This window comes from Schistocerca nitens, chromosome 8, assembly GCF_023898315.1.
Source record: "Schistocerca nitens isolate TAMUIC-IGC-003100 chromosome 8, iqSchNite1.1, whole genome shotgun sequence".
NCBI lineage: Eukaryota > Metazoa > Arthropoda > Insecta > Orthoptera > Acrididae > Schistocerca > Schistocerca nitens.
In genome coordinates, this window is record NC_064621.1 from 134,268,956 (window position 1) to 134,296,748 (window position 27,793).

The 27,793-nt window shown below is 44.5% G+C and overlaps 1 protein-coding gene across 3 annotated transcripts in view; it reads right to left on the reverse strand.

Moving 5' to 3' along the window:
• Nucleotides 1-27,793, reverse strand: part of LOC126198890 (semaphorin-2A-like) — a 1,278,287-nt gene that overhangs the window by 630,742 nt on the left and 619,752 nt on the right. For all 3 annotated transcript variants that reach the window (XM_049935505.1, XM_049935503.1, XM_049935504.1), the window contains one exon: nt 24,036-24,142. In XM_049935505.1, the coding sequence (XP_049791462.1) occupies nt 24,036-24,126 (91 nt within the window). In that variant the 5' untranslated portion in view covers nt 24,127-24,142. The remainder of the gene's footprint in view (nt 1-24,035; nt 24,143-27,793) is intronic.

Genomic DNA, 27,793 nt, shown 5'->3' on the forward strand with positions numbered 1-27,793 from the left:
TAATAATAAAAAAAAAAATCGAGGCGCTTGAGATGTGCGGATACTGAAACGTATTGAAAATTAGGTTATTTGGTAAGATAACAAATGAGGAGCTCCTCACAGAAGGCATATATTAAGCACCATAAGCTAGTGGCCAGAAATCCGAAGGAATGTCCAGAGGAACGTTTCACAACAAAAGTCATCCCAAGTGGTGGAAACTGGTCGTCATTGACAGAAGCTAACGACAAACGGCATGGTTCAAGCCACAATGACCTGGCCAAGGTTCTCAACAAAGAGTTTTTAGAGCAGAAGATGTTTAGAAGAGACAATGTTGGACCCATCGACATGCTCGTGAAATGCACACTTCGATGAACAGGGAGTGGGGAGTACCGTTTGACCAACAATTACACCCTTATCATGAAGAACGTTTGCAAAGAATGGGGTGAGTTGTTTTATATTCTGAGTTTAGCTCCCCCGCTGGGTTAACTGTGCATATATTGGGACACAGTCGCCATTTTCAACTGTTAGTATCAGCTTAAAGAGTTTCTTTAAGGTGCAAACTGTTTAAATCAACAACAGAACTACATATACATTTCCGACCGTTAGGTCCCCATCGCAGAGTTGTAATTTTTATGTCCTTTACCCCAGCTGTACAGGGTGTTTAAAAATCACATAGTCCTACATGAGTTAATATAGTTAATATTGGTCAAAAATACAACAAAAGTTCCTACAGTACTGTGTTAGGAAACTAACCCTTATTGAGATAAGGGTCAATCTGTCCTCTCATTCCCATCTGTCTGTTACGTAGACGTAGACACTAAAGGCAGTGCTTCATGTAGTTACCACGAATTCTGACACGTCCTTCAGTCACTCTTCTCAGTGAATCATGAACTCTTTCAAGGACATATGACTCCCTTCTGATTGCATCACACACACTGTTCACATGTTATTGTAACGTCTGCACACTGTCGATGGGTTGGGGATACATCAATGTCTTTAAATATCAGTCTAGCCAGAAATTCATGGATTCAGGTCCAATGACGGGGAGACCATGCCAATGGACCTCCTCGACAAATCCATCGTTCTTGAAACATTGCGGTGAGGTACTGTCGCACGATCCGTAGAAAATGGGGTGTTGCCCCATCGCACATAAACCACAATCATTGTCTTTCTTCAAGGGTAACGTTCTCAAACAGCGCCGGCAATTCATCCCGCAGAAATCGGTGATACACAGCACCTGTTAACCTGTTGGGTAAAGCGTATGGACCCATGAGTCAGTCACCAACAATTCCTGCCCATACACCGATACTGAATGGATCCTGACGCCTTACCTCCATAAAGTGTGACAGTTATTGAACTATATGAAATAAAATCGTCATAAATTCTGAACGATTTGTATTAGGACGTTCAAACTGCACGTTTGGCCGAGGGGCATGATGGGAATTAGTATGCGCTGTATGGTTTGGCTTAGCGACGAAGCCCACTTTCATTTGGATACGTTCGTCAATAAGCAAAATTGGTGCATTTGGGGGACTGAGAATCTGCATTTCGCGATTGAGAAGTCTCTTCACCCTCACCGGGTGACTGCGTTGTGTGCAATGTCCAGTCATGGAATAATCTGTGCGATATTCCTTGATGGCATGGTGACTACCAAACGGTACGTGAAGGTTTTGGAAATGGTTTCATCGCCACTATCTAAAGTCACTCTGATTTCGGCAAGATGTGGTGCATGCAAGACGGTGCTACACCTCATCGAAGCAGGAGAGTGATGTACTGCAGGTGCCCTTTGAGGAGCGCATTCTGGCTCTGTGGTACCCAGAGGCCACTAGCATGGGTCTCGACTGGCCGCCATATTCTCCGAATCCTTTTTGTGGAGCTATATATAAAAGACAAGGTGTACGGCAATAACCCCATAAATCTTGCTGAGCTGTAAATAGCCTTTCAGGAGGTCATCGACAGCATCGAAGTTCCGACACTTCAGCGGGTCATGCAGAATTTCGCTATCCGTCTGCGCCACATCATTTCCAATGATGGCAGGCATATCGATCATTTCATAACCAAACTCGGAATATCTGCAGTGTACTTTAGACGTTGAATGAAGTGTGTGTATATCGTAGTTTGTAATTAATTTACGCTTTTTTTCATATAATTCAATAATTCTTCCTTGTATCTCGACTGGTAGTGGAATGCGGACGTATAATTACGGGAATTATTCTTCTGGTTTTGACAAACACTACCTCCTGTAGCAACATGACACTTTTTTAAAATACTCTCTATAATTTTGGCCCTAAGGTTTTGAAACACCCTATTTCTCCCATCTGCTCGTATTTGCTGTGAGTGCTCCTTCTACAGTCAGAAGAATGACAGTCGGATTTCGTTCGAAATGCAGTCATAGGGACGAATAGCTAGAACTGACATTTCACGCGGTCAGGCAGCAATGCTGCCCGTAAGTGGAGTGCAGTAGCACCGCCCGCAGTCGGACACTTTTACACAAACTGCAATAAACGAAAACTGCATCGCGCAAGTCTCTCTCTCTATGCATTCTCAGTGAATGGTTTTGATGCGTAAACTCGAAAAATTACATTTAACAACGAATCCACAAACTATTTTTTCAGTGTAGTCGAGCCTTAAGAGTTTGTGTTTTAATGCCTAAATATGAAGTTGTTCTATCAAGGAGGGATACATCAGCATTATTATAGTAAGAACTATTCACATTTTGCTGTTATTTCGGTGGCTCTGACTCCATTAGAATTGTGACTGTTTCGTTTTTATGACAGTGACCGTTCCATTAAAGGTATCCGTCTTTAAGTAACTGAGGAAAAGCTAATTTACAGTATGAACAACTACGTTAGCAACAAACCTCCACAGGCCACGCATGAAGCTCCTTCTCATTCTTTTGATAACTCTCCATCCACAGTGACATGTCACGTCCCACTAAACAAGAAATGTTGTATATGTTTATTTCGTAGCGCTCCTAAGCGAAGATTAGATTTAGTGCGTCCCTGATATCCCTCTTCGCAGTAATTCTACTAATGGAGAATCCGGTCACATGTACTGCCTACAAAATTTCTGCAGAAGGAACGCCTATACTGTTTTCGTTACATACTTCGACTCAGTTTTATAAGAAAAATAATTGTTGTATCTGGATCAATTTATTATCGTAGCCTATGTACACTATTGCCCATTAAAGTTGCTACACCACGAAGATGACGTGCTACAGACGCGAAATTTAACCAACAGGAAGAAGATGCTGTGATGTGCAAATGATTAGCTTTTCAGAGCATTCACACAAGGTTGGAGCCGGAGGCGACACCTACAACGTGCTGACGTGAGGACAGTTTCCAATCGATTTCTCATACACAAACAGCAGTTGATCGACGTTGCCTGGTAAAAAGTTGCTGTGATGCCTCGTGTAAGGAGGAGACATGCGTATCGTCACGTTTCCGACATTGATAAAGGTCGGATTGTAGCCTATCGCGATTGCGGTTTATCGTATCACGACATTGCTGCTCGCGTTGGTCGAGATCCACTGACTATTAGCAGAATATGGAATCGGTGGGTTCAGGAGGGCAATACGGAACGCCATGCTGGATCCCAACGGCCTCGTATCACTAGCAGTCGAAATGACAGGCATCTTAACCGCATGGCTATAACGGATCGTGCAGCCACGTCTCGATCACTGAGTCAACAGATGGGGACGTTTGCAAGACAACAACCATCTGCACGAACAGCTCGACGACGTTTGCAGCAGCATGGACTATCAGCTCGGACACCATGGCTGCGGTTACCCTTGACGCTGCATCAAAGACAGGAGTGCCTGCGATGGTGTACTCAACGACTAAACTGGGTGGCGAATAGCAAAACGTATTTTTTTCGGATGAATCCAGGTTCTGTTTACAGCATCATCATGGTCGCACCCATGTTTGGCGACATCGCGGTGAACGCACATTGGAAGCGTGTACTCGTCATCGCCATACTGGCGTATCACCCGGCGTGATGAAATGGGATGCCATTGGTTACACGTCTCGGTCACCTCTTGTTCGCATTTACAGCAATTTGAACAGTGGACGTTACATTTCAGATGTGTTACGACCCGTGGCTCTACCCTTCAAATGGTTCAAATGGCTCTGAGCACTATGCGACTTAACTTCTGAGGTCATGAGTCGCCTAGAACTAAGAACTAATTAAACCTAACTAACCTAAGGACATCACACATATCCATGCCCGAGGCAGGATTCGAACCTGCGACCGTAGCGGTCGCTCGGCTCCAGATTGTAGCGCCTAGAACCGCACGGCCACTCCGACCGGCGGCTATACCCTTCATTCGATCCCTGCGAAACACTACATTTCAGCAGGGTAATGCACGACTGCATGTTGCAGGTCCTGTACGGGTCTTTCTGGATACAGAAAATGTTCGACTGCTGCCCTGGCCAGCACATTCTCCAGACCTCCCACCAATTGAAAACGTCTGGTCAATGGTGTCCGAGCAACTGGCTCGTCACAATACGCCAGTCACTCCTCTTGATGAACTGTGGTATCCTGTTGAAGCTGCATGGGCAGCTGTACCAGTACACGCCATCCAAGCTCTGTTTGACTCAATGCCCAGGCGTATCAAGGCCGTTATTACGGCCAGAGGTGGTTGTTCTGGGTACTGATTTCTCAGGATCTATCCACCCAAACTGCGTGAAAATGTAATCACATGTCAGTTCTAGTATAATATATTTGTCCAATGTATACTCGTTTATCATCTGCATTTCTTCTTGGTGTAGCAATTTTAATGGCCAGTAGTGTATAACCACACATCACATGCGCTATCTGCCGAAAAGGATCTGGGCACTTATTTATATGGGGGTTATGTTGAGCATCGATCTTATGTCGGCTTCAGCTGTCAGTGTTGTGTGAAAGTCTGTGGAGGAATGGCAGCCCATTTTTCGTCAAGAGCCGAAACCAGCGAAGGTAATGTTAGAGGCTGTGGTGAGGGGCCAAGTCGACATTCGACTCATCTCATAGATGTTCCATTTGAGTTCAGGGCGGGAGTGTAGCCGTGAGATTCCATTTCAGGACTGTTATTATCCACAAACCGTTGCCTCACAGATGCTGTTTTTGCATTTTGCAGGGTGCCTAAACCATCTCTCTTTCAACCACACTACGATTATCTTTGACTCCAACTGGCAGAATGTCTCTCACAGAACGGGTGCAGTTGTTGGAATTCCCATAACGACCAATGGTGATAATGATAGAGTGGTATGCGGACAGTAGTAACAGCGAGAATACAGTGGCGAAACAGTTTCTGGCGCACTCTGCATATATCGGCTGGGGAATATAATGCGCAGAGCACTCGCAGCGCTGTTGGCACTTGACACATCTGCAGGCAACCACTTGAGAGGTGCGTGAGTCGTCTGCCATTTCACACCGCGGCAGCGGCAGGCGGGCTACGAGCATCAAGTGCGCAACGCGATCCGGCCGCTGTGCGTGTCGGTGTGCGTGTAGCCGCGTGTGCGTACGGCAGGAAACCCGATCCGCTCTCACGGCGCGCCGGCCGGAGTGCCTGCGGCCGCATTACCGCCGCCGTCCTGCGGGACCGCCGCTCTAGCGGAGCAGGTACCGGCGCGGCGTCGGGATTAGGCATTTTAATGCGGGTCGCGGCAGAGCGGCTGCGCTGCGCAGTGCCAACTGCCTCTGCAGAATGAGGCTCCTTGGAGGCAGGTACGCTTACCGGGAAAATATCAGTCACAGTCTTCAAAGAAGGCTCTGGCCGCTCTGGACAGCAGTAGATGGTGTTAAGATAGAGAGGCAGTAACAGGAGACAGGGTCACTACAACCCTTCCAAATCTAACCAAGTCATACTGAACCGTGAATTTTACTTTCCAAACTTTTTCTTAAGAATTTACTTTATTTACTAGCGATTCATCAAGAACATAAACACATTCAATCACTATATGTGATCGTGGAAGTAGCTGCCTGGGAGTAACTGATGAAATCAAAATTAAATTGCTTTTAACAAATGGGAATTTTATTCCTAAAAGTCCTTTTTTTTAAAAAAAAAAAAAGAAACAGATTTAAAATTATAAGCAGAAAACACCCTCTAAATATCAAGTTACAATTTATTCAGAGGCAGAAAGAAACAAATTTTTGATTGTATGAGCTTTCGGGCTGAGAACCTTGCCGTAGTCACGACCGCTCACAACAACCTCTGAAAGACTAAACAAGTGCAAATCCTGCAACACACCAGATTAGCTTAAAGTAAAAGTTTTAACAATTGACACAAGCACACAAACTATGCACCCCATAGGAGGGATGGAAATGGTACAAAGCACTAAAATTAAAAGATTAACTTGCCACCGAAGGTGCAACTTCATTTTAACTTCTAAGAAAAGTCTTACGGTGGAAGGGTGGCCACTTTGTATACTAAAATGATCGTATAAATAAAAGCCCACGAAATGCAATCCTACATAAAATTATACAAGGTTGGCCAAGCATGCTCTACAGTACACATATACCGCCTCTCAAGATGATAGGCAAGATAAAAGCGTATTTCAGGAATTCGGCCGTTACACTTCAAGCAATAAATTCGTTAACACACCGAATCCGACAAACATGACAGAGGCAGCTCCGAACGACAGACAAACACTAACTGCCTAATAAATGCGGACGAGAGACAGACGAGCAAGCTGGGGACGAGAGACTGACCAAGAAAACAAGTAAAATTTAACACGAGTAAATCACACAACATATCACCAATCACTTGACTTCAAATAACTGCGATTTCTGGGGAAGACCTGGCGCAGCACCCCCAAATCGCTCTCACGAACCGTCCGCTGCCAGCCTCTCCAACGGACGCAGGAAGGCGCGCCGATCTCCCGTCTTTCTTGGTCGGCACCAACCGACCGACTGCCTGCTGCTCCGTCCGCGACTGCTGCTCCGTCGGACTGCACTGCTAGTGCATCCCTCACTCACTTCGACACACAAGACGGCGGAAATACTGGCTCTGACCCAACCATGCAGAGGAAATACGCCCACTGGCAAACCGACATCGCCGCACCAGGAAAGGACCGAGCCAAGCTCCACAAGATGGTAACTGAAGGGTCCCAGAACCGCTCGGAGAACCAGTTACACCACGGCGTCGCAGCTCGCACCGGCCAGACCGATGTCGTGGGCTGACTCCTGTTTCTCACGTGTCGACAGCGAAGTCACTACCCCTCGCTATACGGCGCGGCCCACTGGACTGACGCGGCTACCTCACACGGGCCGACGCCCAAGACGGACAAGTCATCCCGCGTCTCAGCGCGCGACCGACCAACCGATCGATCCAACCGCCAACTACCAGATCAAAACATGTTTCAGCTGCTGCTCCGAACGACAGACAGACACTAACTGCCTCACAAATGCGGATGGGAAACAGACTAGCAAGCTGGGGACGAGAGACTTACCCCGACTGAAGTGTTGTAAAACGCGACGCCACTAGACAGCGGAAGACTGGAAACGGATGACTTGGAGTCTTCAATCACTCTATACCCTGTGGCAATCGAATGGAAAGGTATGGGTTTGGCGAATACCTGGAGATAGTTACCTGCCGTCATGTGATGTGTCAGCAGTGAAGTATGGAGAAGGTTGTTTAACGGTACGGCGGTGTTTCTGGGGGTTAGCACGTCTTCCCTTATTGTTCTTCAGTAAACGCTAAAACAGGAAGGATATCAAGATACAGAACACTTTCAATTACACTACTGGCCATTAAAATTGCTACACCACGAAGATAACGTGCTACAGACGCGAAATTTAACCGGCAGGAAGAAGAGGCTGTGATATGCAAATGATGAGCTTTTTAGAGCATTCACACAAGGTTGGCGCCGGTGGCGACACCTACAACGTGCTGAAATGAGGAAAGTTTCAAACCGTTTCCTCATACACAAACAGCAGTTGACCGGCACTGCTTGGTGAAACGTTGTTGTGATGCACTTCCGACTTTGGTAAAGGTCGGATTGTAGCCTATCGCGGTTTATCGTATCGCGACATTGGTCTCGCGTTCGTCGAGATCCAATGACTGTTAGCAGAATATGGAATCGGTGAGTTCAGGAGAGTAATACGGAACGTCGTGCTGGATCCCAACGGCCTCGTATCACTAGCAGCCGAGATGACAGGCATTTTATCTGCATGGCTGTAACGGATCGTGCAGCCACGTGTCGATCCCTGAGTCAACACATGGGGACGTTTGCAAGACAACAACCATCTGCACGAACAGTTCCGACGACATTTGCAGCAGCATGGACTATCTGCTCGGAGACCATGGCTGCGGTTACCCCTGACGCTACATCACAGACAGGAGCGCCTGCGATGGTGTACTCAACGACGAACCTGGGTGCACGAAAGGCAAAACGTCATTTTTTCGGATGAATCCAGGTTCTGTTTACACCATCATGATGGTCGCATCCATGTTTGGCGACATCGCGGTGAACGCACATTGGAAGGGTGTATTCGTCATCGCCATACTGGCGTATCACCCGACGTGATGGTATGGGGTGCCATTGGTTAAAACTCACCTTACCTCTTGTTCGCATTGATGGCACTTTGGACATTACATTTCAGATGTGTTACGACCCGTGGATCTACCCTTCATTCGATCCCTGCAAAAGCCTACATTTCAGCAGGATAATGCACGACCGCTTGTTGCAGGTCCTGTACGGGCCTTTCTGGATACAGAAAATGTTCGACTGCTGCCCTGGCCAGCACATCCTCCAGATCTCTCACCAATTGACAACGTCTGGTCAATGGTGTCCGAGCAACTGGCTGGTCACAATACGCCAGTCACTACTACTCTTGATGAACTGTGGTATCGTGTTGAAGCTGCATGGGCAGCTGTACCTGAACACGCCATCCAAGCTCTGTTTGCCTCAATGCCCAGGCGTATCAAGGACGTTATTACGGCCACAGGTGGTTGTTCTGGGTAGTGATTTCTCAGGATCTATGCACGCAAATGGCGTGAAAATGTAATCACATGTCAGTTCTAGTATAATATATTTGTCCAATGAATACTCGTTTATCATCTGCATTTCTTCTTGGTGTAGCAATTTTAATGGCCAGTAGTGTACGTATGTCATTTTGAAGAGAAACCTTGAAAGTTTTTTTTTTTCATGTATATCGGCATAGCGTAGTTTGGTAATTTGCCGATAGCCAGCGCTAGTCGCCTACATGGCGAGTTCAGGTGCGGAGCTACACAATGGGACAGCTGTTTCTGAAATGGCCTCCCCGATCACCAGATCTCACTCCGTGTGACTTTTTTCTGTGGGGATACACTAAAGATCTGGTGCATGTACCGCCTCTACCACGTGATGTAGCAGAGGTAAGGGAGAGAGTACAGGAAGCGACTGCCACAATCGACGATGCCATGCTGGGACGGGTATGGCAAGAATTCGATTACCTTATTGACGTCTGCCGGGTCACTCATGGTTCACATATCGAATGCTTGTAAAAAAAATTTTAGAGTTTCTCTTCAAAATGGAATATATATGACATCTGTACAATGTTTAGTTCTTGTGCAATAAAGAACTGAAGGGTTCCCGGACTTAATATACACCCAGTATTTTACAGTAATGTGTACTGCGTACGGTATACGAACAGTTCGGAGACAATGGTTTATTTGTCAGGATGAGAATGCACTCTGTCATAAAGCAGGCCTTTGTGAGGCAGTGGTCAATTCCTGAAATACACTGAGCTTTCGTAGTCCTGGCCTGAACCAAGTGGAAGCTCTTTGGGATGAGTTAGTATGTCGATTTCGCTCCAGGCCCGAGTCTTCAACATCGTCTTCTCTGATTTCGTCTCTTGAGGAAGAATGGGCTGCCGTTCATCCACAAACATTCATACACTTCACTGAAAGTTTCGCCACCGGATATCAAAAAGTCATAAAGGCGAAGGGTGGGCACACCCCATACTGACGTCTCCTAACAAGTGTCCGGATACTTTCGATCAGATAGTTTAAGTCATAGTGGAGTGTGTCTGCCAGTTGGTTGTTTGGAAACGACTCGGAGTCGTGACAGATTGGTACAAAGGAGCCACTGTGTTTGGAAGTGAGCATGCTCGCACAGCGAGTAAAGTGTCCGTTTGGTTGGTTCAGCGCGGACAGCCCAACGAGTATACAGGCAATGGCGCTGTCATGTATCACGGCGTAAGAACAGTGGTCGTAAAAATATCCTAACCAGTAGGGACCCGAGACGAGTTCACGCCTTGTCGACGACTATTGTTTTCACACCCGGCAGGTATTGCTATGCAAAGCAATCTGCATATGGACGAGAACGAGCAATGCGAACGGAACTGTCTGCAATGGACATTCGGCGTAGTCTGCCTAAAAAAAGGGTATTGGCTACAGCGGTATATTAGGTTTCACGTCTTCGATGGTCTGAACAACACACGATCGGGACAGTAACTGACTGGAGACGGATAGTTTTATTCTCTATTTGCCTCTTTTCGTATTATACAAGACTTCCACTGTACCGAAGATCTTTGTTCCGTAGTGTGTGACGGCTGCCATTGAGACTGGAGGTGATTCTGTAATGTTTTAGCTTTGTCTTTTGTACCATTACTTGGTCGTATGTAGTCTGTTTCTGTGAATATGAACCAGAATGTTTATTTCAAAACTCTTGGTAACTGGAAGCTGCCCTTCCTTCTACATCGCGATATTGAGTGTGCCGTGTTCATTCCGTCTTCCACAGCCGTGTTAACGGATAAATATGTTTATGTTCCTTGTCTCACGGACATTCAGGTACCCTCTCGCAGTGCGACTAGTCGCTCGACCCCATAGCACATGCTTCTGACTATTTTGAACACCGTATGAAACGCAGCAATCAACATCCCCCTACTTTGGAAGCACTACGAGATCTAATCAACAGTGAGTGATTCAGTAGATATGGCATACCTAAATACATTTCCTCATTTCCTCGCTGAACTGAGAGAGTTAGCAGTGCAAGAGGGGAAGAGAGGCTGGGGGGGGGGGAGGGGGATTTGTTACGCGGCATTGGGTGATGTCTCCTGCGAGTGACTAATTTTCTGTGCACTCGATAGTACGTCTTCTGATTTAGGCTACATTATGGCAACACCGCCTCTTGGAAGTACGTAATTTATCAATCTGACATCTATCTCCATAACTGTACTCTTTTTCAGTGACTAGCGAGCGCAGCAATACTTTGCAATTGCTAAATATGTATAGCAACTGGATATACATCCTAAACTGCTTCCCCCCTCTCTGTCCATCTCCTCATCCCCCCTCTGTTTGTCCATCATCTGTTCTTCCTCCTCTCTTTTCTTCTTATGCATCACCTTCTCCCGCTTAACTCTGTCCATTTCCTCCTGGCCCCTCTCCCGTGTCTCCTTCCCTTTCTCTATGTCCATTTCCTACACCCCCCCTCCCCCCCCCGCCCCTTTTGTACATCTCTACTTCTCAGTCTCTGACCTCGCACCTTGTGTATTGTTACGGAAAACCTTGACTGGGAACTGAAGTAGCTGAATGGGTAAGGCCGTTGGAATCACTGGTATATGAGGTATGAGAGAGACCTCTGTGGCTGCTGAATCTACGAGTATAGTAGCTTCAGTGACAATATTTCTCCGGGGTTTAATCTGCTAATGGGTAGGATTACAAAGTCTCAGACGAAGATTCAGATTCTGTTGTGGAATTCTAATCATAAGCCCATTAGCTGTAAATACAACGTCCTTCTTTTCTGTAAAAGAGAAGATGAAAACCAGAAACATTTTGTAATGTATACTATTCGTGTTTAAAATTATATGTAACGAGAAAAAAGATACATGTAAGAAATAATTTGCTTAATGTGTTACACGTGAGAAACAAAACTAAGCCGCAAATTTTCATAGTGCAGCATAGCGCAACATTTTCTTTCTCGCAGTCGATTTTAACAAAAAAACTGCTCATTCTCGTTTCTTGGTGTATATAATTGAAGTAAATGCGATTTTTGCCAGAAATGTTTCCCAATTATAAATTATATGCCTACTCACATATTATGTAAAAAATGAAGTAAATCGGCGAAGAACTTTTCAAGATTTCTGGCAATAATGTTAAACAACGTTTCGTATTATACATATATTGCCTATGTCTGTCCGAATGTTTATGAAAGTAGTGTGCAAATATTTAAAGCAAGTCGGACAAGAACTTTTCGAGACTATTGAAATGAAGACTTTCAAAAATGGTTCAAATGGCTCTGAGCGCTATGGGACTTAACATCTGAGGCCATCATTCCCCTAGAACTTGGAACTACTTAAACCTAACTAACCTAAGGACATCACACATACCCATGCCCGAGCAGGATTCAAACATGCGACCGTAGCAGTCGCTCGGTTCCAGACTGAAGCGTCTAGAACCGCTCGGTCACACCGGCCGGCTGCAAGATTTTAGATTTGTATATTATGTATATACTTATGTATTATATATATACTAAAACATGCATAGCCAGTGTTCGTCCGAATGCTTGTTAAAGCGTCGTGTAAAAATTTCAAGTGAATCGACCAAGCACTTTTCGTAATTTTTCATAAAAACGACGAATTGCCTTCATATAGGGGGGCTCTCATTAACGTTTAAAAACCGCCGTAGCGACGCAGGTGACGCTGAGATACGTATTTAATACAAGGCCAAGGGGGCCGCAGGTGACCTCGCCGCACATGCTGTGATTGGGCTTGCCGACCCATCATTGCAGGTGGGGACAGTGCTCAACATCACTCCACTGCGACATGATGTTTTCGTTCCTGCATTATCCGATGTGATACGGTACTGCTCGCAAATAGAAACAAAGTAGAAATCATTTCATTCATTAGATCTTATATGATAATCGATCTCGACTTCAGAATACAGCATGTCCAACAAATGTGTAAAATTCCCTCAACAAACTTTTTGCGTTCAGTGTTTACTTACGAGTAGGGTCCCTGTTTCACGCATTGTTGAGCCACAGCAGAAAACGATGCATGAAAAGATAGTACACTCTGTGGGAGACTTTCTGAGTAAATACGTATTGCGAGAAATATGAGTGTTGGTACTTAAGTAATGGCAACTATTCACTCACAACCGATACAAAAGTTTTACATTTTTGCACCTGTTACTGTCCTTCAAAGTAGTCACCAGTATTGTGTAGAACCCGTTGCCACCGATGTGGAAGACGTAGTATACCGTTAGCAGAGCCTGTTCTGTTGATGGTGCGAATGGAACGGTCTAATGCCTGTCGAATCTCTGGAACAGTTCTGAAGCGAATGCCACGAAGTGGTTCCTTCAAATTCGGAATCAAATCAAAGTCACAAGGACTTGAGTCCGGGGAGTATGGTGGATGGTACAGTACTTCCCAGTCCCATTGACCAAACACAGCAGCCACAGCTTGCGCTGTATGCGCCCGAGCATTGTCATGCAAAATGATGGGTGGGTTGCGCAGAAAGTGTCGCCGCTTCTTTCGCAAAACTCGTCGCAGGGTTTGCCCCAAAAACGAACAGTAATGCTGTGCGCTGACGGTCTGCCGTGGAGGAACGTAATGCGTTAGGATAACACCATCACGGTCGTACACGAGAATCGCCATAACTGGCGCACTTTCGATTTTCGCGGCGACCGATAATGACGCCATTCGTTGGATTGGCGTTTCAGGTTTGGCTCGTACGAGTTGGCCTATGTCTCATCTAGTGTTACCATACGGTGTAAGAAAGCCTCTCCTTCGCGCTCATAGCGCCCCAAGTGCGCCTGAGCAACGTTGTAACGCATTCATTTCTGCATTTTCGTCGAGTCACTCGGAACCCATCGTGATGCGATTTTTCGCATGCCCAAGCGTTCCTTCAGGATGTGAAGCACGGTCGTATGAGCTAATATGGTTTCGTGGGCGAGCTCACGAATCGTATGGCTTCGATCACTGGCCACTAACGCGGCAACAGCATGCACATCTTCTTCAGAAACGCTAGGACGACCTGCCCGATGCATGTCTGCCACAGTTTGCCGACCTTCGTTAGGCTTTTACCCAATGTGGCACTGTTCTGCACGGCAATGCCGACTCCCTACACACCTCTTGAAGACCCTGATGACACTATCGTGCTGTACGACCTCTGGCACATTCAATCTTGATCCAACTTCGTTGTTCAGGTATGTAAACAATGTGTGCCATCTGCGACAATAGCAGATTCCATTGCATAGTGTCTCCACAGCAGTGTTGCCACTATTTAAGTTCCAACCCTTGTACATTGAAATTAGCTGCACCATAACATAGATATATGTCTGCAATCTCGCCAAATTTATACCGCTTCACCGTAGTTTTGTATTACCACTGCCACGAGCACTACCGTATCACTTCGGATAATGCAGGAACGAAAACAGGGTAGTGTAGCAGAGTGATGTGTAGCACTGGCGCGTATCGTCGAGGGAAGACTCGAAAAGCTCAACTCCTGCACTTGCGGCGAGGTACGTCATCTGGTGACGTCACGTGTTTAACATTTGTCATTCAGTGTTAGGGTATTTCCCGACATTTGCGACCCCACGTGTCTTATATTAAATTCCTTGTCTACATCTACATCTACATCTACATTTATACTGCGAAAGCCACCCAACGGTGTGTGGCGGAGGGCACTTTACGTGCCACTGTCATTACCTCCCTTTCCTGTTCCAGTCGCGTATGGTTCGCGGGAAGAACGACTGTCTGAAAGCCTCCGTGCGCGCTCTAATCTCTCTAATTTTACATTCGTGATCTCCTCGGGAGGTATAAGTAGGGGGAAGCAATATATTCGATACCTCATCCAGAAACGCACCCCCTCGAAACCTGGCGAGCAAGCTACACCGCGATGCAGAGCGCCTCTCTTGCAGAGTCTGCCACTTGAGTTTGTTAAACATCTCCGTAACGCTATCACGCTTACCAAATAACCCTGTGACGAAACGCGCCGCTCTTCTTTGGATCTTCTCTATCTCCTCCGTCAACCCGATCTGGTACGGATCCCACACTGATGAGCAATACTCAAGTATAGGTCGAACGAGTGTTTTGTAAGCCACCTCCTTTGTTGATGGACTACATTTTCTAAGGACTCTCCCAATGAATCTCAACCTGGTACCCGCCTTACCAACAATTAATTTTATATGATCATTCCACTTCAAATCGTTCTGCACGCATACTCCCAGATATTTTACAGAAGTAACTGCTACCAGTGTTTGTTCCGCTATCATATAATCATACAATAAAGGATCCTTCTTTATATCTATTCGCAATACATTACATTTGTCTATGTTAATGGTCAGTTGCCACTCCCTGCACCAAGTGCCTATCCGCTGCAGATCTTCCTGCATTTCGCTACAATTTTCTAACGCTGCAACTTCTCTGTATACTACAGCATCATCCGCGAAAAGCCGCATGGGACTTCCGACACTATCTACTAGGTCATTTATATATATTGTGAAAAGCAATGGTCCCATAACACTCCCTGTGGCACGCCAGAGGTTACTTTAACGTCTGTAGACGTCTCTCCATTGACAACAACATGCTGTGTTCTGTTTGCTAAAAACTCTTCAATCCAGCCACACAGCTGGTCTGATATTCCGTAGGCTCTTACTTTGTTTATCAGGCGACAGTGCGGAACTGTATCGAACGCCTTCCGGAAGTCAAGAAAAATAGCATCTACCTGGGAGCCTGTATCTAATATTTTCTGGGTCTCATGAACAAATAAAGCGAGTTGGGTCTCACACGATCGCTGTTTCCGGAATCCATGTTGATTGCTACATAGTAGATTCTGGGTTTCCAAAAACGACATGATACTCGAGCAAAAAACATGTTCTAAAATTCTACAACAGATCGACGTCAGAGATATAGGTCTATAGTTTTGCGCATCTGCTAGACGACCCTTCTTGAAGACTGGGACTACCTGTGCTCTTTTCCAATCATTTGGAACCTTCCGTTCCTCTAGAGACTTGCGGTGCACGGCTGTTAGAAGGGGGGCAAGTTCTTTCTTAGAGTCATGTATGTCGCTTCGGTTGATTTTAAATGTTAAAAGAGTCCTCCTGTACAGTTGTACAGATTTCGGGTGGATGCGGTCAGGCCGGAGTTTAGACAAGACTTTTAACATACAGTTTTCAAGCTGAACGTGGCATGGGAATAATACTTAAATTACTTGTGTGCCTGTTTCAGTGACTCTTTTTTTGAATGTCACTACTGTATAAAGCGTGTTTCGAATTGCGTATAACGTAACATACCACAACGTTAACAACAACATGCGCAGAAGCCAGAGAAAATACGAGAATGCGTCTGTGTTGACCATCACAGCAGTGTAATGGGAATAAATTCCTGGAGATTGTTATAGGTGACATACAATGTATAACGAAGAATGGCACAGCAGGGAACTGAATGTCGACGAACCATGGATGCGCAGATCAAGAAAATAAAGAACAGCCATCGATGAATAACCCATCAGCCTCATAGTTTTCAACAGAAGCAAATTTTATTTGAATATAAGTATAAAATACGTACACCCAACTTAAGATTGTTTATGACGGAGGACGGACAGATAGTCCGAAACACATATGTATTTTATAAATTCAGATCGTGACTGGTATTCGATCTTACATAGGAACTGATGCTTTTAGTTCAGTCTCATTTCCGAACATAGATCGCGTACCGAATCTATATCACGTTATAGTTCTTTGTATCCAAAAGACGTCTTTTCTCCGTTGCCTGATACGGTTTGACCACTGTCGTAGCAGCGTCAGAGTATTTCTTCCATACTCTTTCTCGTGATTATGTATTTGACTTTCCAACTATTTTACCGCGCTGGATTCGTAAGCAAGTACATCGCTGTTTAAAGGCTCCAGCAGGTCAGTACACTAGACCAATAGCAATGCAATGACTTAGAACAACGTTTTCGCAAATACTAACACCTTCAACGTAATTTTCAGTAGTATTGAGATTTTAAATATGATATTAGGTAAATTAACGAGTTGTAAAGTCTGGCACGCTATAATTTATAAGATGAAAAATTATGAAACTCTCAAAATAAATATAACAAGACAAAAATTGTTACATAAAGCCACAGACTCTAAACTGCAGCAGTGATTTTATAAATATTTGAATATCGGAAAATAAACTCGCGTTTCACATAAAGCAGACCGCAACGTCGAAACATTTCATTATATGCAAACACGGCGCAGCCGTGTGATCATAGGTGCTCACCATAATGAGAATGGATTTCGTTCTGTATTCAGAGTACAATTCAAACAATCAAATTAATTAAAATGTTTGATACAGTTTGTAATTTCGACTAATAACACGTATGAATGCAATTATTTTCAGGAATCTTTTCATGTATACGACGTATGACTGTTTTGACTTGTGTCTGCGTTTTTTTATTGGCCCATCTCATACATCCAGTGTGTATTAGAATAAACTACATACTGAGAAGGATATGTATGTGCATCCATCTGAAGTTCTCTTCCGCCACTTTCATTCCAGCAGGGTGAGAAGTTTTAGAACTCACTTCCTTGCAGTAATATCCCAGCAAATAAGGAATGATGCAGTGTTGTTGTTGCCTCGAAATATATGGTAGGGGTTCCCATTTCCAGCATTCGCCTGGTAACCGAGGAGAAAACCCTCGAATACCATGGTCAGAACCGGGGATTGCAACTGTTTTAATTCGGCAGTAGAATGTGTTGAGTCGTTAGGCCGCAAAACATTCTTTCCAAATTTCTTCAGTACTGGACGCTTGAGTCCTTCTCTTAGGATCTTCTTCAGGAATCCACTGGTGTCCTTAGGTGGCTGAGCACATTACGAATTAAATCGTAGTTGATGGATCGAAAAGTCCAGCATTGAACTAGTACTAGTTTGAACGGGAATATGACTTGGCTTAATAAATTTTGCCACCAATGGCAACTGTCACGAAAGTTTGCAGGCTTACGTACTTTTTAAGCGTTTCTGGGATATTGTTATCCGTTATCCCGGTCAAGAATTATAGATGTATGTTGGTATTGCGTATTATCATTATAAGCGTTCATTCTTTGTGGGCTGTTAGAATATCATAGCCCATTGTATTGTCAGCGACTTGGCTATATACCAGAGGATGCGTCACAACCAAAGAAAACCTCCGACAAATCTTGGTTAGAAAAGGAGAATAGGAACTATTTACACCTGGAACAGTCCCCCCCCCCCCCAAAAAAAAAAATTTAAAAAAATTCCTAGTCAGCGGGCGTCTATTTGTTTATGCGTACAGAGTAAAGCCGATGATTTGCCCGACATGTGCAGGGTGCCTATGCCGTTTCATTTCCAAGTCTTTCGTTCCCCACTCATGCGCAATGTATACAACACTCGATTCGCGTTCGGGAGGACGACGGTTCAAACCTTCCTCGTATTTCTTTAAAAGATCTCAGCAAACGCCTGGTTGGTTCTTTTGGAAATGGCGCGACCTGTTTTCTTCCCCCTGTCTTAATTCGAGGTTGTGTGCCGTATGTAATGAGCCCGCTCTCGACGGGACGTTAAAGGCTAATCTTCCTTTTTCTGTTGCGGAACACTGTTACCTTCAGCCACACATTTTTCAGGTGGCTGGGAGTGGAGTAGAGAGAGCCCCAGGCGGGAACATTTGCGAGTCGATTTGCCTGGTGACCAAGGGAAGACTCCCGTCACCCTCGATCCGAACTGTGAGATTTGACCAAATTATAATTTATTGCTAAGACAGTGTCGTCCACTGTCCCAGGCATAAATAAGAAACTTACCTGAGCTGAGGTACATTTATCTCATTCTGCACTCCAAGGAATAGAGCGGACTGTTTTACATCCAGCCTCTTAAGAGTCGTGGTTCTTTTCGGACAATAGCGAACGAACCGGTAGAGGTTTGGAATAAAAGGGAAGGGCTTAAGCAGTTCCACTTTTCCCTGACAATCATGCAGAATCTACCAAGAACATTTGTTAGCTCGGGGATTTGAACCATTTTAATTTATTTCTGGAACTATGTTTTCCATTGCGCCACGCTAAAATTAAAACTATGTGTATTGTGTATACAGGGTGTTACGCGTTACCTGTCACAGGCTTCTAGGGATGTAGAGGGGACTTAGTAGATAAAGTTCTGATAGTGAACTTTTGTCCGAAAAGATATCGTTTGGATATAAATAAGTTAGAAGATGAGATCACTTTCAGATCTCCCGCTTTATGATAGGCCCGCAGCAGAAAAATGAGCACTGACCTGTGCGGTATGGAAATGTTTCAGGTACCCGTCGTCGGGCTCTCTTCTGCGTGACGAAGGACGACCTCTTCAAAAGTTGTGAGTGCGGCGCGTCTATGAAGAACCACTGTCAGTCCGTCTAGTTGTGGACCTACCAGTTTCTCACAGCCATTGTTGTAAGCGGACGAAATTGGTATGTGGCGTCATATGATGCCGGCACCTTCCGCTCCTTTTGTATGTGTAGCAAGATGCGGGAGATTTGAAAGTGATCCGATCTTCAATCTTAACTTACAGGGTTATTACAAATGATTGAAGCGATTTCACAGCTCTACAATAACTTCATTATTTGAGATATTTTCACAATGCTTTGCACACACATACAAAAACTCAAAAAGTTTTTTTAGGCATTCACAAATGTTCGATATGTGACCCTTTAGTGATTCGGCAGACATCAAGCCGATAATCAAGTTCCTCCCACACTCGGCACAGCATGTCCCCATCAATGAGTTCGAAAGCATCGTTGATGCGAGCTCGCAGTTCTGGCACGTTTCTTGGTAGAGGAGGTTTAAACACTGAATCTTTCACATAACCCCACAGAAAGAAATCGCATGGGGTTAAGTCGGGAGAGCGTGGAGGCCGTGACATGAATTGCTGATCATGATCTCCACCACGACCAATCCATCGGTTTTCCAATCTCCTGTTTAAGAAATGCCGAACATCATGATGGAAGTGCGGTGGAGCACCATCCTGTTGAAAGATGAAGTCGGCGCTGTCGGTCTCCAGTTGTGGCATGAGCCAATTTTCCAGCATGTCCAGATACACGTGTCCTGTAATGTTTTTTTCGCAGAAGAAAAAGGGGCCGTAAACTTTAAACCGTGAGATTGCACAAAACACGTTAACTTTTGGTCAATTGCGAATTTGCTGCGCGAATGCGTGAGGATTCTCTACCGCCCAGATTCGTACATTGTGTCTGTTCACTTCACCATTAAGAAAAAATGTTGCTTCATCACTGGAAACAAGTTTCGCACTGAACGCATCCTCTTCCATGAGCTGTTGCAACCGCGCCGAAAATTCAAAGCGTTTGACTTTGTCATCGGGTGTCAGGGCTTGTAGCAATTGTAAACGGTAAGGCTTCTGCTTTAGCCTTTTCCGTAAGATTTTCCAAACCGTCGGCTGTGGTACGTTTAGCTCCCTGCTTGCTTTATTCGTCGACTTCCGCGGGATACGCGTGAAACTTGCCCGCACGCGTTCAACCGTTTCTTCGCTCACTGCAGGCCGACCCGTTGATTTCCCCTTACAGAGGCATTCAGAACCTTTAAACTGCGCATACCATCGCCGAATGGAGCTAGCAGTTGGTGGATCTTTGTTGAACTTCGTCCTGAAGTGTCGTTGCACTCTTATGACTGACTGATGTGAGTGCATTTCAAGCACGACATACGCTTTCTCGGCTCCTGTCGCCATTTTGTCTCACTGCGCTCTCGAGCGCTCTGGCGGCAGAAACCTGAAGTGCGGCTTCAGCCGAACAAAACTTTATGAGTTTTTCTACGTATCTGTAGTGTGTCGTGACCATATGTCAATGAATGGAGCTACAGGGAATTTATGAAATCGCTTCAATCATTTGTAATAGCCCTGTATATCCAAACAGTACATTTCCGGACATGAGCTCCTGGTAACCCTCTGAAAGCGCTGGGAATCTGCAAAAGGAATCGCCCTCTGTATGTTGTGTACGTGCGTTAGTGTCACTGTAGCTGTTGTTAGTGGTGAGGCAGTTGAGTAAGACATCTTAAGCACACCGGCGGGTTGAGGATCAGCATGATGCGGATTAGGATTGGGAGGGGAAGGGGGGAGGGGGGGGGGGAGAAGACTCTCGAACATCTCTGTTAACGTATACCAAAGTGTAAAGAGACTATAGTTCTTGCCCATAGAGTAACTAATATCTCACATCCTGTAGCATGTAAGAAGGTTAAAACTTAGAATTCGTAAATGCTGCTAAATATCATTGAATGTACTGTAGATCTTTAAGACCCACTAATGTATGAGATGGTGGGTTATCACGTATGATCTTATTGGTTGAATAAAGATTTTAAAAAAAAAGATTAAAACGAAACAATGTTGTTACTCAAATCTCAAATGATTTACTAACTGGTGACAAATATCGTTGCTGTGAAATACCCTTGGCACCTATAGGAGCTGAGAGTGGGAAGGACTGACGTGAAAGACTTATCGAAATCAGCGTCGAAACCACACTATTTGCGGTCATTAGGCAGACTGTTGAAAGACTCAGTGACATTCAAGTTTAACTTAAGTCGCAGATGACGAAAAACAGCAGAGATGACTTTAGTTTCACATGTCACTCTCTCGGATAAATTTGTGTTTCCTGCTCAAGGGCGGGTTGAAGATAAATTTATTATCCTATGCACTTGGAAGGGAAACTAAACATGTTGCATACATTCCGTATTTTGTGAGGTTATTATTTTAGTGAATGTGGAAGAAAGGTACTTTACGAATATCAAGAAAGTAAAACAAGGATGATGCAAAGTAGTTGAATTAAATGTACCGATGTCGAGGGAATTAGATGGGGAAATGGGACGCTAAAAGAAATTCATGGGTTTCAAGGTTTGGACACCGAAATAACTGACGACGGCCGAAGTAGTGGGGGGGGCGAGGGCGATACGAAACGCCGACTAGCAATAGCAAGAAAAGCGTTTCTGAAAGAGAGAAATCTATTAACTTCGAACGTTTATTTAAATGTTGAAAAGCCTTTTCTCACGGTATTCGTCTGGAGTGTAACCTTGCACGGATGTGAAACGTGGGCGACAAACAGTTCAGACAAGAAAAGAATAGAAGTTTCTGAAAGAAGATGCTGCATAAGAATGCTGAATGTTAAGTGGGTAGGTCGGGTTACTAAGAACTGGTACTTTATTTGGAGAAAATTAGAAATTTATGACACAATTTCACCAAAAGAAAGTATGTATTGATAGGACGTAACACGAAGCATGAAGGAGTAGTTATTTTGATTGTGAGGAGAAATGTGTTTGTGCTGGTGGTGCGGGGGAGGGGGGGAGGGGCGTCGAAAACATTATGGGGACATCAAGAGTTGACTATAACCAGTAGATTCAAATGGATGTAGGCTGCAGCAGATATAAGAGAATAAGAAGCTTGAAAATATATGTGATCTTAGGCTTTGCCGACGAGTAAAGTGCTTGTACGGTTGTAGGGTGCCCAGGCGGGTGCAGTCGCTTTCGTAACACAATATTTCGGCTGTGTACCTTCCAATCATCTTCAGGTGATACCTGTAGAATGAGCGTTTTTCCTACATCCCGCCTCCTTTACACTCGGCGATAAGAGTACGAAGCATGTGGATGTAGCAAAGACGCTCATTCTTCAGGTATCATCTGAAGATGATGCCAAGGTTCGCTATCGAAATATCGGGTTACGGAAACAGCTGCACCCGGCTGGACACCCGACAACAGTAAAAACAGGCTTGAACAGGATAGACAAGATTGGAAAGCTACATCCAAGCAGTCTCAGAGAGAAGACCACTAAAAGAACAAGAGGTAACTGGTACTTGATAATTTAGATCGTTATCAGTCATGTGACATCCACTGTTGGATATAAGCCTCCCCTAACCTTTGCCATACTTTGCATCCATGTTTCCCGTGCATATATTCTGCTGTCATCTATGTACATTCCATTACGTCATTGTTTTGGTCCTTTTTCAGCTCGTGCTATAGTTGCGAACCTCCACTGGTCCATCCAGTACATTTACCTGGCTACTTGTTCCGGCCACTTCCATTTCGTTTTAATTACAGTCATAATTATGTCCTTCACTCCAGTCTATCGTTGATCGATTGTATTTCCTATTTCTCCTAGTAACTCACATTCAGCCACGTTGGATGCTACCTGTAGTTATTAAAAGGTTTTCCCGAAGCACTCCTGGCCATTTTCATTCTTGTATGTACTTCTTTTTATGTTCTCCCAGATGGCGTCGTCAACTGCCTTAACTACAAGAAGTCATCAGTTTGATCTGTGTCTTCGTTGTTAAGTTATACTATACCCTTTCCAACATGTTGGTTGTATATTAATTTAATGTAATCCCTCTGTATACAATACTTAAACTTTTAGAAATTTATGCGGTAAATAAAATTAGTTTGATTTCACCCTATAGGTAGACGTGATTAGTTATTCTATCTAATGGAAGAGTGGGATCAACAAGTAACAGCGTTACCCCGGGAATTTAGCTGAGTTAAGAAAAAAGAGTAAAATGACTTATTGACAAACCCACTCTTACTCCTTACCTACCGTGTTTCAAGTGCGACCGAGGTTAACTATTGAAGCTATAATCCTACGAAGGAAAGAAAAACGACGATTGACAAACTAATTGCCCAGCTTCTCGAACAAGAAGTCCAGTTTCTCGTATAAGTTTTGAAACTCTAGATACTCTACCGTGTTTCAAGTGCGACCGAGGCTAACTATTGAAGCTATAATCCTACGAAGGAAAGAAAAACGACGATTGACAAACTAATTGCCCAGCTTCTCGAACAAGAAGTCCAGTTTCTCGTATAAGTTTTGAAACTCTAGATACTCTGGGAACTGATTAGTTTAAAGTTCATGCACCAGAACTGGATGATGTGTAGGAAACTACTGCAGTAACATGAGACGCAAGGCGAAAATAATGACCTTTTGTGATTCTGAGTAACAGCTGAAATATATTTACCTTGAACACTTCACTTTGACGTTCATACGATGTTACTTAGGAGAAGGGCACTGACGATCATCTTCACATACACTTTAGATGTCACCAGTATTGCAGAGTGTGGTTAACATTGTAAAGGAAAGGTTTCACTCTTTAAAAAAATATGGACATATTGCTTCCACCTTGCCATCGCATCTACTTGCCGCGGTACTCACCTTCTTCGCTGGAGGAACGAAGCAGGCTACTCGAACACACGCTATCAGCTGATACTATCAGCAGGACGCCTATCGCCAGGTACGAAGCCATCGTATCTGCCGCAGTCCTGCACAGATAAAAACGAAAAGATGAGGCAACATAATATTTCATACTTTGAATGTGGCGAGTAGTTTGACAAACGTAAATCAAATGATAATTCGAAAATACAAGGTATTTCACCATTACGCCGATAGGTTTCCAGGGGTTTTGGTGACGAACCCATGTCCGGAATTTTACCGTTAGCATATAGAATAAATTTGAAGATCGTATCACTTGCATATCTCTCACTCTTATGTTGTGCATTACAACAGTCGCAAGACATAAGGAAATTCATCACACCTTCATAGAATATGCCGACGTACAAAAAGCATTCGGCAACGTGAAATGATTACAAATGTTTGAAATCCTTTAAAAAAATAGGTAGAAGCTTAAGGAGGGTAATAAACTGTATAGAAAGAACCAAGAGAGAACAATGAGAATAAAAGAGAGAAATGCTCGGAATAAAAAAAGTGTTAGGTAGAGAATACATGCTTTCTACTCTGTTACCTAAACTGTACAGCGAAGAATCAATTACGGAAATAAAAGAAAGATTCAGGAGTGGCTTAAAAATTCAATTCAGGGTGAAGGAATATCAACGATACGATTTACTCATGACATTGTCATCTGCAGAGGCAGAATTGCAGGACCTGCAGAAGTAAAGTGTAATGAGCTCACGCTATGGACTGAGAGTAAGCCAAAGAAAGACATGAAGAGTAGTGGAAATGAGATCAGCAGTAAACTTAGCAATGAAGTTGTGAAGGAATGCTACTGTCTTGGAAGCAAAATAAAGCATGACGGACGATTGAAGGAGGATGGAAGAAGCAGAATCGTACAGGAAAGAAGAGCATACTTCGCTAGAAGAAATCTACTTGTAGCAAATACAGGACTTAATTTGGGAAAGAGAGTTCTAAGAATATTCGGCTGGAGAATAGGATTCAGCTAAGCGATTGATGGAAAAGCGTCTGAGATGTGAGATGTGAAGTTACAGAAGGATGCTGGAAATTATGTACACTGATACGATAAAAACGGACATGGTTCTCAAATCGGCGTGGAGTATGTGGATAACACTGACTACAAGATTGTATCGGATACATGTGTTGCGACATCAGGGAGTAACTTCCATTGTACGAAAATATGGCCTACAAGAGAAAAACTGTAATGGAAGACAGACTTGAACATATCCAACAAATAGTCGAGAACTTTAGGTGTAAATGCCGATCTGAGATGAAGAAGAAGGGATGGGCGATACCTAACTTGCACTTTTCTCACATGACCTTAAAGCCGGGGGCTAAGCTAATAATGTGGATGCCGTTTACCTTGCCTTCCAAACAGTACTTGACTCTGTACCATACCAACATGTATTGACAAAAGTATTATCAAATGGGGCAGCGAAATGAACTCGTGACTGGACTGAGGGTTTCTTGGTTGGGAGTACTCAGCATGTTATGTTGGATGGAGAGTCAGCGGCACAAGTAGAAATAACTTCTGACGTGACCTATGGACGTGTGTTGTGAACCCTGTTGTACACGTTGTATACGAGGGCAGTTCAATAAGTAATGCAACACATTTTTTTTCTGAAACAGGGGTTGTTTTATTCAGCGTTGAAATACACCAGGTTATTCCCCAATCTTTTAGCTACACAACACTATTTTTCAACGTAATCTCCATTCAATGCTACGGCCTTACGCCACCTTGAAATGAGGGCCTGTATGCCTGCACGGTACCATTCCACTGGTCGATGTCGGAGCCAACGTCGTACTGCATCAATAACTTCTTCATCATCCGCGTAGTGCCTCCCACGGATTGCGTCCTTCATTGGGGCAAACATATGGAAATCCGACGGTGCGAGATCGGGGCTGTAGGGTGCATGAGGAAGAACAGTCCACGGAAGTTTTGTGAGCTCCTCTCGGGTGCGAAGACTTGTGTGAGGTCTTGCGCTGTCATGAAGAAGGATAAGTTCGTTCTGATTTTTGTGCCTACGAACACGCTGAAGTCGTTTCTTCAATTTCTGAAGAGTAGCACAATACACTTTAGAGTTGATCGTTTGACCATGGGGAAGGACATCGAACAGAATAACCCCTTCAGCGTCCCAGAAGACTGTAACCATGACTTTACCGGCTGAGGGTATGGCTTTAAACTTTTTCTTGGTAGGGGAGTGGGTGTGGCGCCACTCCATTGATTGCCGTTTTGTTTCAGGTTCGAAGTGATGAACCCATGTTTCATCGCCTGTAACAATCTTTGACAAGAAATTGTCACCCTCAGCCACATGACGAGCAAGCAATTCCGCACAGATGGTTCTCCTTTGCTCTTTATGGTGTTCGGTTAGACAACGAGGGACCCAGCGGGAACAAACCTTTGAATATCCCAACTGGTGAACAACTGTGACAGCACTAACAACAGAGGTGTCAAGTTGAGCACTGAGTTGTTTGATGGTGATCCGTCGATCATCTCGAACGAGTGTGTTCGCACGCTCCGCCATTGCAGGAGTCACAGCTGTGCACGGCCGGCCCGCACGCGGGAGATCAGACAGTCTTGCTTGACCTTGCGGCGATGATGACACACGCTTTGCCCAACGACTCACCGTGCTTTTGTCCACTGCCAGATCACTGTAGACATTCTGCAAGCGCCTATGAATATCTGAGATGCCCTGGTTTTCCGCCAAAAGAAACTCGATCACTGCCCGTTGTTTGCAACGCACATCCGTTACAGACGCCATTTTAACAGCTCCGTACAGCGCTGCCACCTGTCGGAAGTCAATGAAACTATACGAGACGAAGCGGGAATGTTTGAAAATATTCCACAAGAAATTTCCGGTTTTTTCAACCAAAATTGGCCGAGAAAAAAAATGTGTTGCATTACTTATTGAACTGCCATCGTACTAAAGTACTGACAGGCATTATTAATAGCAACCACAGTCCTTTTACTAATGACGCAGTCATGTATAATGAGGTATAATCACGGTGATGTAAAACCGCTGCTGCGCGGGATTAGCCGAGCGGTCTAAGGCGCTGCAGTCATGGACTGTGCGGCTGATCCCGGCGGAGGTTAGAGTCCTCCCTCGGGCATGAGTGTGTGTTTGTCCTTAGGATAATTTAGGTTAAGTAATGTGTAAGCTTAGGGAATGATGACCTCAGCAGTTAAGTCCCATACGATTTCACACACATTAAAACTTCGTTAGAAACAACAGGTGGATAGGACTGCACGTTAACTTTGGTGCCTTTTCCCCAGTTGATAACTGAGGTACGTTTGGGGCACAGCAAGTCGCCGAAGTGATGTCCAATTGAAAATCTTGCACCAGGCCATGGAGCCACACGAAATCATTATTATTATTTGAAAAAAAAACTGCACAAATATAGAATTAGCTTTTGATAAGATTTCGAAGTGGCGGAGATACATTCTAGGAAAAAAAGAAAGAAAAGAACGAAAACGACGAAACACAGAGATCTCCAAATTGGTCATAAACTGATATTCATACAGGTGTAGACCGAAAACGTGAAATGGTAAACTTCGGCGACCGATGGATGAATGCGTGATGGTACACCGCAATTTCACCGTGCAACTGGCAAGGATAGTAAATAGGTGACACGTTGATACCAGGGCAGAAAGCCTTTGCCAGTTTCATTCCATGTGTAAGTAGGCTGTTTATGTTTTCTTATTGGTAACGCCACGTTGGCTGTGC